General features: G+C 40.3%; 3 protein-coding genes across 5 annotated transcripts in view; 1 reads left to right on the top strand and 2 right to left on the bottom strand.

The window, feature by feature from the left end:
* nup133 (nucleoporin 133) overlaps nt 1-18,639 on the bottom strand; it is a 426,297-nt gene that overhangs the window by 402,541 nt on the left and 5,117 nt on the right. The window lies entirely within an intron of this gene.
* On the top strand, nt 1,329-15,231 carry LOC141020256 (UTP--glucose-1-phosphate uridylyltransferase-like). Of its 2 annotated transcripts, XM_073495378.1 has the most exons (11): nt 3,549-3,763; nt 4,809-4,924; nt 7,280-7,387; nt 10,860-11,045; nt 11,134-11,267; nt 11,994-12,291; nt 12,381-12,578; nt 12,891-13,133; nt 13,942-14,046; nt 14,744-14,882; nt 14,945-15,231. In XM_073495378.1, the coding sequence occupies exons 1-10, from the start codon at nt 3,745-3,747 to the stop codon at nt 14,849-14,851; spliced, it is 1,515 nt and encodes a 504-aa protein (XP_073351479.1). In that variant the 5' UTR covers nt 3,549-3,744; the 3' UTR covers nt 14,852-14,882; nt 14,945-15,231. The 2 variants fall into 2 exon arrangements, with proteins under 2 accessions (XP_073351524.1, XP_073351479.1); XM_073495423.1 differs by lacking the exon at nt 3,549-3,763 and adding an exon at nt 1,329-1,529 and having other exon boundaries at nt 14,744-15,231.
* Nucleotides 17,665-18,639, bottom strand: part of vps54 (VPS54 subunit of GARP complex) — a 20,844-nt gene continuing 19,869 nt past the window's right edge. For both annotated transcript variants that reach the window (XM_073495199.1, XM_073495271.1), the window contains one exon: nt 17,665-18,639. This exon is cut by the window's right edge and continues 1,875 nt beyond it. The gene's annotated coding sequence lies outside the window, so the exon portion shown is untranslated.

Here is an 18,639-nt window from a genome sequence, read left to right as displayed (position 1 = left end):
CTCAGTATTGATGCTTTCTATCATCATTTCAGCCTGAAACACTGCCAGGACAAACCTCAGCGTGGAGCTTTGAGGAGAATTTTCTTTTTTACTCGAGAGTTAAAAAAAAAAAATCAAATTTAGAAGTTGAATCAAGTTTAAAAAAATGTAAATCTGATCAATAACTGATGAGTGATTTCAATCAGACCCTGTTTCTGTCTGTGATTCCTATCCTGCAATGTGTTGCAGTGCATGATTTTGACCACATGGGGGCAGCATCGATCCAAACCTGATCAGTTTCTGTGACCCTCAGTTATTGATTGGTTTTCAATGCAGGAAGCATAAAAATGAAAAAATCACTAAAACCATCTGAAATAAAATAAAAAGACATGTGTCTCATTCAACCCGTGCAGGAAGATATTAATACAAAATATGATGAATTTTCATTAAAATATTTTTTAAAGATTGAACAAACACTAAAAAAATCACAAATACAGCTTTGAGTATTTCTCTGCTACTTTACACTTCCACTCCATTTAGGAGAATAATATTGTGCTTTTAGTCCACTACATTTATGTTGCCAAAGCAGCACATTTTAAATTAATTTGAAAAAAATCAGCAATCAGTTAAAAAAAAAAAAAAAAAAAAAAAACACTGATTCTGATAATCAGAAAATGCTAAGTATTGAATCTTATAATGGGCCAGGCCAATATATGTGTCATTTTACTTTTAAAAAACACACTACTCGTACTATTGATACTTAAGTAAATTTAATATCAGACACTCAGACACACACATTCTTATGGATGACTTTCACTTTTACCTAATGATATTATGATATTTTTTTTTTTTACAACACTTGATTATTTGTGAATTTGTACAACTAGAGAACAAGATCAAAACCCACTTAAATTTTAAGCTTTTTGACGAAAAAGAAAGACAAATAAATAAAAAAAAGTTGTTAACCTAAAAATTAAAGTCATAATAATACAAATGTCTGATTTCGCAATAGAATAAACAGCGACTGATTCAATTTGGATGCAATTTAAACAAAAATAATTAAATTGACATAAAACCGGATTAAAAGTGAGCAAAGAGTATAAAAAGCTAAAAACATGTAAATTAAATTAAAATAAAAAAAACACCTTTTTGAACAAATTGATTTAAATAAAGTTTTTTTAAACGTGTTAAAAATAGATCATCCTGGGTGGGGGCGGGACATGCTTTCAGCTCCATCTGACTGACGCTCAGCTTCGACCAATTACCGCTCTTCATTGACACTCGTGCGCGCTACGTCATCTGCTGGCGGCGGTGTGGCCCCGCCCCTCGCGCCGCAGCCATGCTAGGCTGTCCGTCGGCTACACAAGCTAACAGCTAACAGCGGCAGGAGGAGGCACCTGCAGCCGCGCTGACCGGCCCCACTGCTCCCTGTCCTCCCCAAAGCGGCTCCTCCGGGTCCGAGCGGTACTCGGTGTCGGTGTCGGCCCGTCCGTGTGGCCCTCGGCTGTGTTTTGTTGAAGCTCTCCCGGTACTTTGACAGTGTTGTTCAGGTGGGTAACAGCTTCGTCACGCAGACCTGTGGCTGCTTGTGCACGAAAAGTTTGTCAGAACAAAAAGTTGTGCTCAGTGTTTTTGGGGGGAAACTTTAAAATTAAATTCAAAGAAGTGAAACGTGTGTGAGCTGCTGGCATGAGCCTCCTGCTGCTGCTGCTGCCCTGTCTGTGAGCATGACAGCAACACAATACAACACAATACAACAACAACAACACAACAGCAACACAAAGCCCTCACAGTACCGAGCTAGCTGTGCAAACATTGTGTATCACCTTATAAACAAGGCCACAAAGTGCTTTACAACACAGAAGTACACAACTAAAGCCACCAGAGGGAAACAAGATGGTGTAAGAGACACATGAGGCGTGTTTATTGTTTGAATCAGTGCCTTTTATAGAGGTTTTATAGGCTTCAGGACATAAAAAGGCAGTAAGACAAGATACAAACCAGAAGCAAGGCAAGTTTAATAGATTACAAGGTAAAAGTTAAATTAATACAGATAAAGAAATACAATAAAATCTGTAAAACGACAGTAAGAAGTTCAAGGAAACAAGCCGGGAGTTGCTTTAAAGTGTGATCGTTAAAAGTGAATTAAAACACAGTGAACTCATGTTCCTGCCGATGACACGTCGAGGTTTCTCTCTCCGCGCTTTATTAACTGGAAACACATTTTAAAAGACTCACAACATGTGTAACCTTGACCTTTACAGGCTGGTGTGCAAGAGGTCAAAGTAAAGGTCACAGTTACAGGCGTGTGCGCAGCAACACCACCGACACCAACACACATCAGCTGCTTCAATGTACATTACAAACTGCACATACTTTTCTTCTGTTTTTGCCTTTCACTTCAAATTAACCACCCTCCACTGTACGAGCACTTACTGATCACTAAAGTTAACACAGAACACACACTTTAACACTTTAACAGAGCAGCATCAGTGGGAAAACACTCAAATTAAAAGATAGCCATTAAAGGATAAGGTCACCCAAAATTGTAAATCATCTCATCATCATCTCCTCCCTCCATGTTGATATAAAGTCAGGTGAAGTCTCGTAGTCCACAGAACATTTCTGGAGCTTCACAGTAAAACAGAGACTTGATTTAAAACGGGAAAAACAACCAAAGAAACATCAGATGTCTCCAAGCAGCTCGTTAGACGTTTCCAGAAGGCCAAAGATCCCAAACTGATGTGAAAGGACATTATTTACACCCTGTTTTAAGCTGAAATCTTCACCGTGGCTGCCGAGCTGAAAGTGTCGGCATGTACCACGTCTGACGCGGGGGTGCACAAGGGTGTAAGTAACGTCTTTGCAAAAAGATTTGATCTCGGGGCTTCCTGGGTTACAGGTGACGAGCTGTGTGGAGACGTGATGTTTGTTTTTTCCGTTTTCAGTATTTAGTGAATCGGGGTCACAATAAGTGGGTCATACATTTCTGTGATACCGTTACTAAGGTGCAGCGAATTTTACAGAAGCTGTGACATCTTTTTGTTTTTGCTTCGAGCTTCCTGAAATAAAGCTTCAATACTTTTTTTTACCAGAATTACTTAATTTTCTGAGCATCCAGGGAGGTTGTGGGGAAGCCATTTTATTTAAACAATCAAAAAGAGTCGACAAAAGTTTGATTTATTTATTAATCAGTCATTTTTTAATAAATTATTTAGTCTTGCGAATGTTTGTTTTGTCCGAGCGGCCGTCCAAGCCTCAAAGATATTCAGTTAATAATAGAAGATCATCAACACATCTGAGAGTAATCAGCTGCCACCAGGTAACTGAATTACTCCAGTAGTTTTCTGTTTGTGTGTCAGGATGTGAAAACACAAACTAATTCTTATTTAAAGCTCTCACGAGTGTGTGTGACGTGGAGTGGGCAGAGCAGACCAGACACACTACACACACACACACACACACACACACACGCTGGCTGTGTGTGATTGGTGTGTGTGTCTGTGGGCAGGCCTTGTGTTGAGTTCAGGGTCGGGGCTGCAGATCGGTGAGCTTCCTCTGAGCTGAGGATGAGGAGGACGTCTGTTGTTCTCTGACAGCTGCTGCTTTTTTTCTCGGGGACCATTTTTGATATTTTATTGAATTCATGGAGTCACTGTGAGCCGACGCCGAACACCTGAACCTGCTGCTGCTGCTGCTTCCTCTCCACAGATCTTATCATTCGTTTGACTCAGTTCTTGTAGTTTAAACAGACCGTGGTAAAAAATGTCTCTAACTGTAGCTGGTAAGTTTATATCCAGGACAGGTTGTTCTGTCAGCGTGTGTGATTAGACTTTTGTCCCCAGATGGTAATAAGTCATTTCTCTATTAGCAGAAATTCAAGTACAAAACGCTCTTGTCTTCTTAAATTCATCATAAAATATACAAACAAAAATTAAAACAGAAGATCGTTGTCGTCATTTAAGTCCTGATGAGTTTTAACTGTTAAGATATTTTGTTGGAGCTTCTTAAATGTGAATATTTTCTGTTTTCTTTCTTCCTCTGTGGCAGTAAACTGAGTATCTTTGGGTTGTGGATGTCATGTCGAGGCTTTGAGAAACACTGAACGTCCACCACTTTTTAAAACATTTTATAGACCAGACAACTAACTGATGAATCCAGAAAATAATCAACAGATTCATTGAAGATAATCGTATATGTATATTTTGTTTCTAACAGCCTGTATGTTGTGATTTTTACGTCAGACGCGTTGAACCGAAATTAAAAACTAAGAAGTTAAAAGCAGTTTGATTCAACTGCTTCAGGTTGTTCAAGGTCGACTCAGATACTTTCAGACTCGGCAGCTTCCAGTATTTTAAAATATTTGTAAACTTTGGTCGTCTTTATGTAAAAAAAAATGTAAATGATCCAGTGTTTATTTTTTATTTCTGTTGAATATTGATTGTTTTTGTGATTATGTGGGTTGCACATGCGCCCAAAAATCTGTCAAGTCTATTCAGAAAGTCAAACTAAAAAATGTAAAAAAAAAAAAAAATTCTGTCAGTGAAGTTTCTTGTTGCCTGTGCAGTGATTTAAATGAAGGAAGACGTTTCTCTGCATGTTTATTCCAGTTAACAATCATTTACATCATTTGTTAAGAAATTAAATTGAAATGTGATGCAGTGAAAAGTTAGTCTGGAGTCCTGATATCCAACAAAGAGCCGTCAGTCTTTAAATACCGTCAGTCTGAGTTCACATCACCTCCAACACACTTTGTAAAATACGTCCGAGTGTTTGTTCCCTGATGAAAAGTTTGAGTGAAAGCTGAAGTCTCGTGTCCGTGTCCTCAGATCTGACCAGCGGAGCGATGACAGAGTTCCAGGAGAAGCTCCGTCAGCAGCACGAGGAGTCGATGCACCGCGAGCTGGAGGCGCTGCTCAACACGGCCAACAAGACCGAAGCAGAGGTGAGAAATAATAACGTCTCCGTTTACGTCTGAAGCATCCGCAGTTAACACCTGTCGTGATGTCCAGTGCAGTGTCAGGAGGCAAAACGAGTTTATACTCAGTCTGCACAACTTCACGTTTCTGTAGAAACTCTCCTGATTTCATCTTTACTGTAATTTACACCAAACATCTTCCACAGCTGCAGCTCAGCTGTTTGACTTCTTGTTACAGTGTCACAACATGTGAGTGATGCAGCGTGAAGACAGGCTGCAGACCTGATGCTGCTTTTAGCTGTTGAACCTGAAAATATGGTTTTAATCGCCTTATATTTTGAGTAATGAAGATACAATGCGGTTTGATTAATAAAGAAAATGTGTTTATTCGTACAAGTTTAAGTATAATATAGTGCATATATAGTATAAGTACCTGTTTACAGGTTAATCGAAGTTTTCTAACCTGATGCAAAACTGGAAAAGAGCGGTAACTTTCTAAATGTACCTGGCAGGTGATTGGACGAACCGTCCGTCTATCACACCTGAATCACACCTGAATCACACCTGTAGCTGCCAGTAGTTCCTCAAACAGCACCGATTGGTTAAACCACTGTGTGTTCGGCCACAAGCACGTAGCTTGAAGCCTGACGAGATGGATTTGCTGCCTCGCGAGTTTAGAACTTTTCAGCCAACAGTCAAACAATAAAAGCAATAAACTTTATTTATACAGCAGCTTTAACAACAGAGTTTACAATAAAAGCAGGAAACTCAGGAAGACAATATCACAGATAGTCGACAGTCGCTTCGTCTGAGGTGAAGTTAAAACAAGAGGCAGAGCTGAAAATGTGAAAACACAACAAGTCAAGATGCCACAAAATCACAGGAAAAGAAAGAGAGAGAGGAGAAAACGAATGAAATGAAAAATAGATGTAAATAAAAGAATACAATCAATAAAGGACGATAAGAATCATGAGAGGAATTAAGAACAGATAAATACTGAGAGCAGGAAAAGGAATAAGATGAAAATCCAGTTTAAAAAGGATGAAATCACATAAAAGTGATTAAAAGAGAAGTCACTGATTCTGCGGTCGGTCCAAAGTCGAGGGGTCCTGACAGAAAAAGAACGGTAACGTCATCACTGATATTTCCAACATATTTGTTATGGAGTGCTTGTTTTGATGCCAGCCAAAGGCCAAGAATTGGTTGCCAGTTTCTCAAAATGCCAATGGCAACCTGGCAACCATCGCTGTTGAGCCCTGGAGGGGACGAACTGATCAGGTCCAGCTGCACCTCATAGTTTTCATGACATCAATTTTTTCTGACATCGATATATCAGCTGATATTCTTATATACACTGAAAACTTACATTAACACACAATAATCCCAATAAATGTTATTGTTGCTGACACAGTGAGACGATTTCACTGAGAATGTTAAATGATCTCAGACGTCTTTTTTCTGAGACCGACGTGCCTCGACTCTTTATCTCCTCAGAAACCATCGGCCTTATTTTATTTTATTCACATTAATCTTGAATAGATTCAGCTTGAAGCAGCACAAAAAGGTTTTCAGAAAGTCTCTTAGCGAGAGGTTTGTGTGACGCTTCAGGGACGGACATGTTACATGCACAGAGCAAATATTTGCTCGGAGTTGCATACAGAGAGTCCATCAGGTCGTCTTATCACACGGCTCTGCCTCAGCCTGATGGTGAACATGAGGTGAACAACCCTGAGGACACACACACACACACACACACACACACACACACACACAGCTGCAGTGAGGGTTGATTGGAGATGAACTAGAGGTTTTAAAAAGCTGTTTTAGCTGCAGTTTCTCCCTCTGAAGCTAAATGCTAATGATGGTTTGTCTCCCACAAAATCCATTTATTCAGTATTTTACGTTAAAAAGATGAGAATGGCAAGAAAATCCTGAGACAACGTGAGATCTGGTGATCGTCAGTGTTTTTCTAACTGCCAGTAAATCCTCTAAAAAGACCTGAAACAACAGTGAACGTGTCGACTCAGCCTGACATCTCCTCCAGTGAGCTGCACTGTAGTTTATTTTCACTCAGTCTCACGCAAATGCAGTTTCCTCCTGTTTGGGCTCAGAGCCACAGACAGGAAGTCGGACAGTACCGAGAGACAGAGGAGCATGTTGTAGGTTTAGGTTTGTCATAGATTAACATCAGATGTGTCCTTTAAGACGTGGACAGGTGCTCCATGTGTGTTCGCACGTCATAACCCTTCGTCATTAGTTTCGTCTCATGGAGTAATCTGACCCGTGTGTGTCAGCTGATAAACACGGGGGAAACTTATGTAAGATCTGAGCTTTGGTGTGATGCTTCAGTGATGTGATGTTGTTTCTTTCTTTGTGTTCCAGATCTCCAGAAAAGACTTCGATGGCTTCAAGAAGCTCTTCCACAGATTCCTGCAGGTCAAAGGTCCGTCGGTCGAGTGGCCGAAGATCCACCGACCGCCGGAGGACTCGGTAAGCACCAGATACCAGCGGTCGCACTGTTTACCAGAGGTTTCATGTTGCAAGCCTGTGTGCTGTAGGTCAAGGTCAGTGTTCATGTTCAGGCTGAGGCCCAGTTCAGACGTCAGAACAGCCAAGTGTGAACCGACTGTACAGAACATCAGCACTCTGGAGATCCACTTTCTAAGTTTGATCTCAAGTGTTTTCTCTCCTGTGTGGCTTGGCTTGAGAACTGGTGGGAAGACAATGTTTTTCTGGGATAATAATTTTGGTGATTTATTTTCCATCTGTGAAAACACCAGGGACATTTTTTTAAGGAGAATTTCTTTGTGTGAAATTTTTTTTTTTCTCATGTGTGAAATGATCAAATTGTTTTTCACTCAGGTTCACACGTGGAAAAAAAAAGATTTTGTCTTGAGATTTTTTTTTTTCCCACTTTGTTTCATGGATGAAAAAAAAATTTAAAAGCAAAAGTTTCACACAACTGAGTGAAACTGAGGGGAAACTCTTTTTTTTTCATGAAAAGTTTTTTTTCACTCGGTTCCTCACAAACAAAATGTTTTTTCCCACTCGGTGGAGAGTTTCTCCCACAGGAGGAAATAAATGTGGGTCTTTTTTTTAAAAAAAAATCCAAGAGATTTTTTTTTCAGTGGAGAGGGGAAAAAATTGTCATGAAAAAAGAAAATGTAATCTGATTAACTCATTAAAAAGTTTTTTGTTTCCATGAGAAAAGAAATATTTAGTGAACAACCAAGTGGGCAAAAAGTTTCACAAGAAATGTTTGGGTTTCATGTACAGAGCAGAGTAAAAAAACAAAAAACATTTTCCACCCAGTTTCACTCATGAAAGTTTTTTTTCCCCTTTATGTTCAGATTTTTTTATTTATTTTTTTCCGCATGTGAAACTTTTCATAAATGTGCTTTAAAAAAAAAAAAAAAAATTCCAAGAGAATTTTTTTTTCATGTGCGGAAAAAAAAATCTCATTAAATAAAGAAAATGTTTCACTCACGAAAAAAGTTGTTTTTTTCCAAGAGACAAACGTTTTTGTAATAATTCACTTGGTTTCACAAAAAAAATTTAAAAAAAAAAAAAAAAAAAATATATATATATATATATATATATATATATATATATATATATATATATATATATATATAAACTACTATAAACAATAAACAAAAACATTATTTTCCCCCAGAAAATTTTCACTATAAAAAAATTCTTAACATTAGAAAATTATCGTGGAAACAAAAAAAATTTAACATGTGAAACAGAAACATTTTCTGTAAAGTTTTTTTCCACACATGAAAAAAAAGATTCTCTTGGAATTTTTTTTTTTTTTTTTTTTAAAAGCACATTTATTTCTTCCGTTCATATGTGGAAAAAAATGAATAAATAAATTCTTAACTTCAGGAAAAAAAAAATCACTTTTTTCATGAGTGAAACTGAGCGGGGAAAAACACATTTTGTTTTTCACTTGGTTTCACAATTTTGTTTCTCGTGGAAGAAAAAACCTGTTTTCCCAGTCAGAAACAGGAGAGAAAACAAGTCGGATCAGAATCAGAAAAGGGATCACCAGAATTTCTCGTGAATTTTTGTCACAATGTTCAACAGCCGACAGCGATGAGAGGAGGGTCGGTGTGAGCGGCAGGTCAGAGGAGCAGCTTCAGTCCGTCTGGGTCTACACGGGATGCGTTCAGGCACAGCAGTGAGTGTAGGTCACCTGAGTTTCAGCAGCAATCTGAGTCTTACACAGCTGCTGTAGTTACACATGTAAAACAGAAGTAAACAGACCTGAGGCGAAAAGATCTGCTGTGATTCATGTGTCTGTAGTGTGAGTGAAACTTGAGCCTTCACACAGAAAACTGTAGACGACTGGGTGGATTAAAGCAGGAACGCATCTGTTCCATCTGACGTGGGTGAGACGGACGACCGGAAACATGCCGTCATATTTGTCTCTGAGACAAGATGAGCCTTCTCACCATCGCTCTCAAAACAAAGTGAACGACAGCTGAATATAATCGACGCACGATGCCTTCATGAAACATGAAGCTGAACGATGAATCAGAATGTAAATCCAACTGTGTGTTGATCTAGACTCAAGCCGTCCTGGACCTGCCTCCGTACTGGAGGTGAAATCAATCCTGTCTTCTGACGAGCGTACAAAATGTGGGACTGCTCCTTTAACTGATCCAACTACTACAGAACAGAGACGAACTCCAGATCCAGAAACCGGATCTGAGAACAGAGAACATTCAGGCTGAAGCCAACTATTTATCAGCACCATGACATTTCTCACACACACACACACACACACACACACCCACACACACACACACACACACACCCTCTCTGTCCGTCCGTCTCCCAGCGGGCCCAGAATACCCGGCACAGTGAAGGTTAGGACTAATAATAGTGTGACCGCCGCAGCATTTGAAAGTCTGGTTTCAGGGCTGTGAGACGCTGACATTTGTCTCCACGCGTGACTCTTCATGTCCTCTGAGCTCAGACATTGTCTTTAAAATGAGTTTAAATCCCTTCAGACGACGACCACGTCTTACATTAACTTAACTCAGCTTTTATTCAATCGTTCAACCTTTATTTATATTCCAGAGATCTGTCGAACAAAGACGCAGCCACACAGGCGGCTGAAAACAAACAAAAAAAAAGCAATGAAAAGCTTTTAGTTCAGGGAGGATAATTTGACAGATACATTCACTACCACACAAAAGTTTGAATCATCTGTGTGATTCATGACACAATTCAACGGGATCAATACATTATTTGTCTCTTCAGTCACGAACAGACAAAGTTTTATCAAATAAGGTCCATGAGGGGAACAGGAAGGGGCGGGGCGTCAGCTTTCTATAGAGAAACACTGTGCACGGACAGAAACCAGCAGCATGATTATGAAAGTGACTCTTAAACTACTGAAGACGTCTGCAGATGTTACTACAGTCAGTCAGTCAGTCAGGACGTTACTACACTTCATGTTGGAGAGCTACTACACCAGCTGATTACACAACAACACACACACACACAGTCCATAAATACATGTGTCCTTTCCGTGTGTCAGGCTGTGGTCATGTGTTGCTGGCGAAGTCTTAAAGGTCAGAGGTCGTCCGCTCACACGGACTGGATCAGGTTCCACTTTGTTTCCGTCCGTCTTCAGATCTGGTTTGGTTGGTTTGTCTCTGGAGCGTGTCGCTGATGTCGTCTCATTCTGCTGTGGTTGAATCATTTAAAGGAGCAGTCCCACATTTTCTCCACAAGTTTCCTGTTGATCAGTTTCATTCATGTCATGATAACTTCTTATGTTGGACGATATATCGTCCCTGAAATAATCTCCAGAAATGTTTTGTGGACTACAAAACTTCACCTGACTTTCATCAGCATGTAGATGACAGATTTAAATTTCATTTTGAACTTATTGTCACCCATCAACAGTTTCATTATAATAATCACGACTCGTTGTGTGTTTCAGATTCAGCCCTACGAGAAGATCAGAGCGAAGGGTCTCCCTGACGACATCAGCGCCAGCCTCAACAAGCTCGCCGTGGTCAAACTGAACGGCGGTCTGGGAACCAGCATGGGCTGTAAGGGCCCCAAGAGTCTGATCAGCGTCCGCAACGAGAACACCTTCCTGGACCTGACCGTGCAGCAGATCGAGGTAGAGACGCGACCAGAACCAGCAGCCGTGAGGCTCAGTGAGGTTCTGGCTCAACTCAACTCTGTTGTCCCGCTGTGTGTTTTTATAGCATCTGAACAAAACGTTCAACGCAGACGTGCCGCTCGTCCTCATGAACTCCTTCAACACCGACGACGACACCAAGAAGATCCTGCAGAAGTACAAACACCACCGGGTCAACATCCACACTTTCAACCAGAGCAGGTAACACACACACACACGCACACACGCACACACACACACACACACACACACACACACCGGCTGAGTCAGCAGCTTGTCAGAACATTGTTCCTGCCATGCAGCTTTCAGACATGTTGGTTCTTGATCACCGTGTTCGCACATGAAGAACAGAGCACAGGCAGGTCTGTTATATTATATACAATATTTGTGTTATTCATTATATAGAATAAATGAAAGAAATAAGTGTTGATGAGTGTCTGCGGGTTAGAAAACAGGTCGGGTTCAGCTCCACTTCCTGCGTCACTTTATACTGTTTATGAACTTCATTATTAGAAGGCAGGTCAGCTCAGTTTATGTGAATTATTAACATTAATATGCTCTGCACCTGGCTGTCTTTCCAGTGGAGAGACTGTTAAACCAAACTCCATTCAAAAAAGCAGGTATTTTATGGTCGGGCCTTATTTTTTTCACAGTAAAAACTTTAGTTTCATCACAAAGACGGTTTGATTCACTTCAGTCTACAGACACACGTCATTAATCAGTGACGTCATTAACTAACCTGTGATGACGTGTTGGGTCACTTCTTTTAATCTCCTTCATTCTTTGGGGAAGTAAACAAAATCAAAAGCTGTGTTTATTGGTTGATGTTCATGTTTTATTGTAGCTGCTGCAACAAAGACAAGCGGTTTGCTTTCTGTTATTTTAAAGCTGTTACACTGCGTGATTAATGAATCGTCGTCCTCGCAGGTATCCGAGGATCAACAAGGAGTCCCTGCTGCCGATAGCCAAAAACATGGGGATGAGCGGTGAGAACGCCGAGGCCTGGTACCCGCCGGGTCACGGAGACATCTACGCCAGCTTCTCCAACTCGGGGCTGCTGGACAAACTCCTCGCCGAGGGGAAGGAGTACATCTTCGTGTCCAACATCGACAACCTGGGCGCCACCGTCGACCTCTTCATCCTCCACCACCTGATGAGCCAGCCGGCCGACAGACGCTGCGAGTTCATCATGGAGGTCACCGACAAGACCAGAGCCGACGTCAAGGTCAGAGCGCTTCACCGTAACGCTGAGGGACTCGGGTTTTCATTCATCGTTCTGACGGCGTCTGATCGCTTCCTGTTTCCTCTCCACAGGGTGGCACGCTGATCCAGTACAAGGATCACCTGAGGCTGCTGGAGATCGCGCAGGTCCCGAAGGCTCATGTGGACGAGTTCAAGTCCGTCACCAAGTTCAAGATCTTCAACACCAACAACCTGTGGATCTCTCTGCCCGCCATCAAGAGGCTGCAGGAGAAGAACGCCATGGACCTGGAGATCATCGTCAACCCGAAGGTGACGCACACTCGACTCATGAAATAATGAAAGCTTTCTATAGACCTTACTGCTTTTTAGTAGGTATTGGACTAATTAAGACAGTATTTCCATGAGGGTGAGCTTTCCCGCTTCTACACGAGTGCTTTTATTTTTGTTTTTCAAAGTTTCCTGAAAACGTCTTTTAAAGTTGTTCCTGAAGTTGTAGCCTCTGATGTTTAGTGATTTCCAACATCATTCCATAACTTTGTCTGTTTTACGAGCGAACCCTGAGAAAAAATGGTCTGGAGCTGCGGTTTCCTACTCTAACCGAACCCCTGAATGTCTCCGCAGACGCTGGAAGGCGGTCTGAACGTCATCCAGCTGGAGACGGCCGTGGGCGCCGCCATCAAGAGCTTCAACAACTGCCTGGGCGTGAACGTGCCCCGCAGCCGCTTCCTGCCGGTGAAGACGTCGTCCGACCTGCTGCTGGTGATGTCCAACCTGTACAGCCTGGACGCCGGCTCGCTCACCATGAGCAAGAAGAGGGAGTTCCCCACCACGCCGCACGTCAAGCTGGGCAGCTCCTTCACCAAGGTCAGCGTCGACACTGAGCGAGCCACTTTTAAATAGTTTGTTTTATCAGTTTCTTTAATACGGAAGCTAAAAGAAGACAAATAATCGATTCATTCATTAATCCACTGAAAGAAAAATTAGTTACCAACTATTTTGTCAATGGTTAGTTGTACTGAAACAGGTTAGAGGTTAATTTAATAACGATTCATTAATGAATTATATCCCATTATCTTGTTTTCAGAAGTTGGATCACTGTCTCTGATTTAGACAGAATAATAATTCTTGTTATGCTGTTAAAAAAAAAGTGTTAGATGAAGATCCCGTTACCTGATAATTATCTTTAATTTAATGTAGCAATAATCAGTAAATTATTATTATTATTATATAAATTATTATAATTATTAATTATTATTATTGTTATTTCAGGAAAGAAAAACTGTTTTCATTAAAGTGGAATCATTTTCTTTTAATCTTCAGAAAACAAAATGTTATTTTTTATCCTGTTAACACCAGAAAACAAGTTCAGTCACACAGACAACAAGATGGTTTTATCACATCATAAACAGGATTTTTATCTTGAGAAGACAACCTTTTATTTTTTCACGATAAGATGTAAATACGTCCATTATTTGCCTCGATGTCTACAGATAACAACATTTAAAATATTACAGTTCTTCTGTACTTTATCTCTTTTGATTAAAACAGTCTGAGCAGGTGTAAAAACTATAAATGTAAAGTTAAATCTGAACCAGATTTCTCTAAATGTGCAGAAATCATCAGCAGGAACTATTTTCAGGACGGACTCAGTTTTGTGTGGTTGGTTCTGCAGGTTCAGGAGTTTCTGGCCCGGTTCGAGAGCATCCCGGACATGTTGGAGCTCGACCACCTCACGGTGTCGGGAGACGTCACCTTCGGGAAGAACGTCTCTCTGAAGGTAAAGAACATTTCCATCCACTGACCGCTGATGTTTCACAGCTGACTGAAGATAACTACTGTTTTTTTTTTTAAAGAGTAGAGTTTGTAAAGGAACAGTTCAAACAAAAACGTAAACTCAGTCCAAACTGTGACTGTAACACTGAAAAATATTCTTTTAAATACCTCAAAACAATAAACGCACTAGGTCTTCTGGGTTTTCTGGCAGAAAACCACCCAAACGCTCTTACAAATCACCTTCCATGCACTGCTACATCCTGCCGAAATACCAACATTTTAGTGAGACCTGTAGCTGCTAAGCTAAAAGCTCTAGCATGCACCCCGTGTGAAGTGGGTCGAGGGTTTAAATAACATCTTTTTAAATTGGTTCTTTGGGCTTCTGCAGACTGTGATCACAGCAGACGAGCTGTGTGGAGACATCTGATGTTTAAATTATCTCCAGCTGCTTCAGTTGTTTAGCAGAATGCTGCAACTCTGTTTTACTGTGAAGCTCCAGAAATGTTCTGTGGACTACGAGACTTCACCTGACTTTACATCAACATGGAGGGAGGACATGATGACTGGATTCACATTTTTGGATGAACTGTTCCTTTAAATGAGAGATTTAAAAAATGTCAAGTCTTGAAACAGCAGTCAGCTCATGTGAACACTGAAGTGGTTGTGAAACACTTAAAAGCTTCTTGTCTTTGTTTTTGCAGGGAACCGTCATCATTATAGCCAATCACGGCGACCGGATCGATATTCCTGCCGGAGCGATGCTGGAGAACAAGATCGTTTCAGGAAACCTGCGGATCCTCGACCACTGAGGCCTTCTGGGAAAAAACCAACCCCCCCCCCCCCCACACACACACACACACACACACACACACACACACACACACACACACACACACACACACACACACACACACACAAGCAAAGAAGCCATTTGCACCTTGAAGAGACTTTGAGAGAAAATGGATCTTCTTCTCGTCACTGATGAACTGTCAGTTTGTTTCTGTCCACTGTCAATGTGAAGTCAGCCTCAAAGGTCAAAGGTCCTCCTGCTCCTCCTCCTCCTCGTTCTCCTGCCTGACGCCCCGCAGACGTTCAGATCATCAGGAAGCTTCTCAGGGGGAAACTTTCTGTTACTGCCGACTGTGGTCGTCTTCTCCTGCTGTCAATTAAAAAGTGCAATATGGGTCAACGAGTGTCGTGTGATTTACTGAGAGGGAACTTTAAGGCTGCAATTAACAATTATTTTGAGTGTTGATTAACCTGCAGGTTGATTTCACGAGTAATCAATTAAACATTTAGTGTTAAAAGTTTTTAAGTTTGATATCCAGTCGTAGTTAATCCAGTAACTGGATTTTAAAAAAGGTTTAAAACAAAAACGTGGTCATTACCTTTTCCTGTGTTGATCCAACATGATGTCACATCCTTTTTAATTTGTAAAACATTTCCTGTGATTGAAAACATGACGCCGCTGGTTTCTGACCAGTTAATATCGTTCGCATCAAGCATAAAGTCGTAATTACAACTCGGAAACTTTATGAAAGTTTGGAAACTCAAATCTTTCTCAGTCATTGAACACAACATGAGTCAGAAAACGTCTTTGTTGGATATTTTCGTTTTTAAATTAGTTTCTTTACAATCTGAAAGGTAGAAATCAAACAACATTTTTAAAAGATCCAAAATTTGGGATGAGGGGAGGAAATAGCTGGTCACTTAATCGATAAGTCAAGGAATTAAAATTAATTGCTAACTTTTTTGGTAAACGAATTGATTCACTCAAAAATGTCCGAGTGATTACTGAACTTTCAGCTTGTTGGATATTGTTTAAATTTAATTCTGACCCTTGTGTTACATTTTTTAAAGCTCAGTTGGATTTTTCCTCTGAACTACGACTGGATATCGAACTTAAATACTTTGAGTACAAACTGAGAAGGTTGAATTTGGCTCTGGTTGATCCCAATTTTCCTAATATCTGACGATTTTGTATTTAGGTATGCATCCATTTAACTTTAGTTCACTAATCATCAGCTCTTATACTGGTCGACAGCAGTGGAGGAAATATTCAGATCCTTTACTGAACTACAGCTGCATCTCAAATATGAAATAAAATATCATGCAAGTCTTTTTTCCCCCATAATTTTCTTTTAATTTTGATGATTTCGGCTTACAGACTGAAGAAAATCAAAAATCCAGTATTTCAAAATATTAGAACATTACATAGGACCAATCAAGACAAGGATTTATAATACAGACGTGACCTTATTAAAAGTTCATTTATGCATTAATTACTGCATCGCTGTGTTCACCTCCATCCATCCTCGTGTCTGTACTATAAATCCTTGTCTTGATTGTTCTTACGTAATATTATAATAATTTGAGACTGGATTTTTGATTTTCATGAGCTGTAAGCAACAATCAAACACAATAAAACAAAAAAAGGCTTTTGTGTGTAATAAATCTAGAATATATGAAAAAAAAAACGTTCCCTTTAATATTACATTTTTTTGAGATGCACCTGTAAATAAAAATTACCAATAATACTGTTTACAAGTTCACATTTGTCTTTTTAGACATTTGAGCTGCTGAAACTTAAATTCTTTAGGCATGTTTGCATGAAAACTGACTCCAAAGATTAACTACTCACAACAAGTTAACATTTAGATAACTGACCATTACGATAGTGACTCATTGGTGACGTTAAGGATCAGAATGTTGATCAGTATTCAGTAAAGACAAACAGACATGTGGACAGTTTTAATACTCACCAGTTGCTCCTCTTCATGCAGGGTCACCGGGCTCTTCAGTCCAGGACACTCATCATGGATTTAGTATTATGACGACATTTTAGCGCATGCTTTTTTTTTTTTAAACTACAAAATTAATTAGCGAAAAGTTAAAGAAAACTTCCTTTACCACACGTTTATGAGGCGTTTTATGGGGTTATGAGGCTTAAGACCATCCCTGCTCCTGGCCTGATGGTAAATCCACCTCTGAGTTTAACATTAAATAAACCTGAGCTGCAGCTGGAGGATCATTTCTGCCAGGACAGAAAACAAACAGCCCTGATAACAAATACTCTCACTGTGAGGCACGACTGTGAGAAAGAGTCACAATTATTAGATAAAAAGTCATAGTTATAAGTTAAATAATCCTATTTATTAGATAAAAAGTCAATTATGAATATCCTAACTTAAATTTATAATGACTTTAACTCCTAATTATTACTTTTTTTTTTCGACTTTTTTTTCATAACCTTGACGTTTTCTCAAATAGTCAAAATTGAGTCATATTCAGGATAAATGGTTGAAGTTAAGACATAAAAAGTTACTCAGACATTTTTAATCTCTCTTCCGTCTTTATAATCTCTTAATGTCATTATTCGAGTCTGACCGATGTATTGGTTGGCCACATTGGCCTTTGACACATAGATCAGTGTCGTCGGCGTATAAATCGTCCGATGTGACTATAACGCAGAAAACGGTGATTAGAGAAATTCATAATTATTACATTTCCAGCACGTTTACGTTTTCAGTGCGCTGACGTCATTTTAGACAATTGTGTACGGCCGTTATATCGTTTTTTTTCCCCGCACACACGGCGGATAAAGACAACTGAAGAAGTGAAGTCGCTCCATCATCCTGTTTTATTCACATCAGGTTTGAAGGATTCAAGACATTTTGGATTCTCAGACATGCAGCCCGACTCGTCTGAACCCAACAGAGGGTCGACTCATTCTCACACCGTCTCACACACACACGCACACACACACACACTCTCTCACACGCACGCACACACACACAGTGGTATGGTAGGCACACTGTAGTGGAGAGCTCAGATGCGTCGTCTCTGAAAGTCGATCAAAAGTAGGCACTTCTGAAGCAGACAGTGATGAGAGAGTCGATGCTTTTTGTCTCAGTGTGAAACTGATGCCTCGTCGCTGTGTCACATCACACCTCAGAGTTTCTGTCTGTCTGTCTCCCGCCTGATCTCAACAACACCTCCGATTAGAGTCAATCAATCATCCCTCACTTCATTAACTCCAGATAAAGTCGTTAGCTCACGATGACAGGATGTTATCTGGAAAAACAAACATGTTCTCTGTGATCAAGCTGCTGTAGAAAAGTACTTCAGCTCATTAATGCAGCAGAACAGAAGAGGTTCTGCTCTTCTTCTTGTTTATGGAAGTCAAATGTCGCCTGTAGTGTTGATGGAGGTTTCACTGAAGGTGTGTGTTTAGTTTGGTCGGAGCTGTAGTAAAGGCTGAACGTCACTCCGGAACAGAAAATCTGATGTTTGAAGAACGTCTGAATTTTAGTGAAAGTTATTTATTTTCTCTGCAGTTAAACACAAAAGACGGCGGTGCTGAAAAGAGGAAAGATGCTGAATATCGGCCCCGAATCCTGACTGAAGCTGGAAGTTTAGAGGTTTGAAGCTCTGACAGGCGAGTCAGGAGCCGTCAGTTAACACGTCTGAGGTTGAATTATAAAAACAAAAGACGTCCTGTGTCTTTTTCTAAACACTTTTCCTTCACCTCGATGGGAAACATCATGAGGTCAAGGAAAGAATCTGACAGCACTTAGTCTCAGGCTGCAAGGGATTG

The sequence above is a fragment of the Pagrus major genome, chromosome 1 (genome assembly GCF_040436345.1).
Source record: "Pagrus major chromosome 1, Pma_NU_1.0".
Classification (NCBI taxonomy): domain Eukaryota; kingdom Metazoa; phylum Chordata; class Actinopteri; order Spariformes; family Sparidae; genus Pagrus; species Pagrus major.
Note: the sequence above shows the minus strand (reverse complement) of the source record. Positions and strands in the feature narration are given on the sequence as shown.

Excerpts from the sequence above, each read along its gene's own strand:
- LOC141020256 (XM_073495378.1), top strand. Across the intron at positions 12,292-12,380 it reads AGACCAGAGCCGACGTCAAG|GGTGGCACGCTGATCCAGTA; the intron begins GTCAGAGCGCTT and ends TCCTCTCCACAG. Across the intron at positions 12,579-12,890 it reads AGATCATCGTCAACCCGAAG|ACGCTGGAAGGCGGTCTGAA; the intron begins GTGACGCACACT and ends ATGTCTCCGCAG.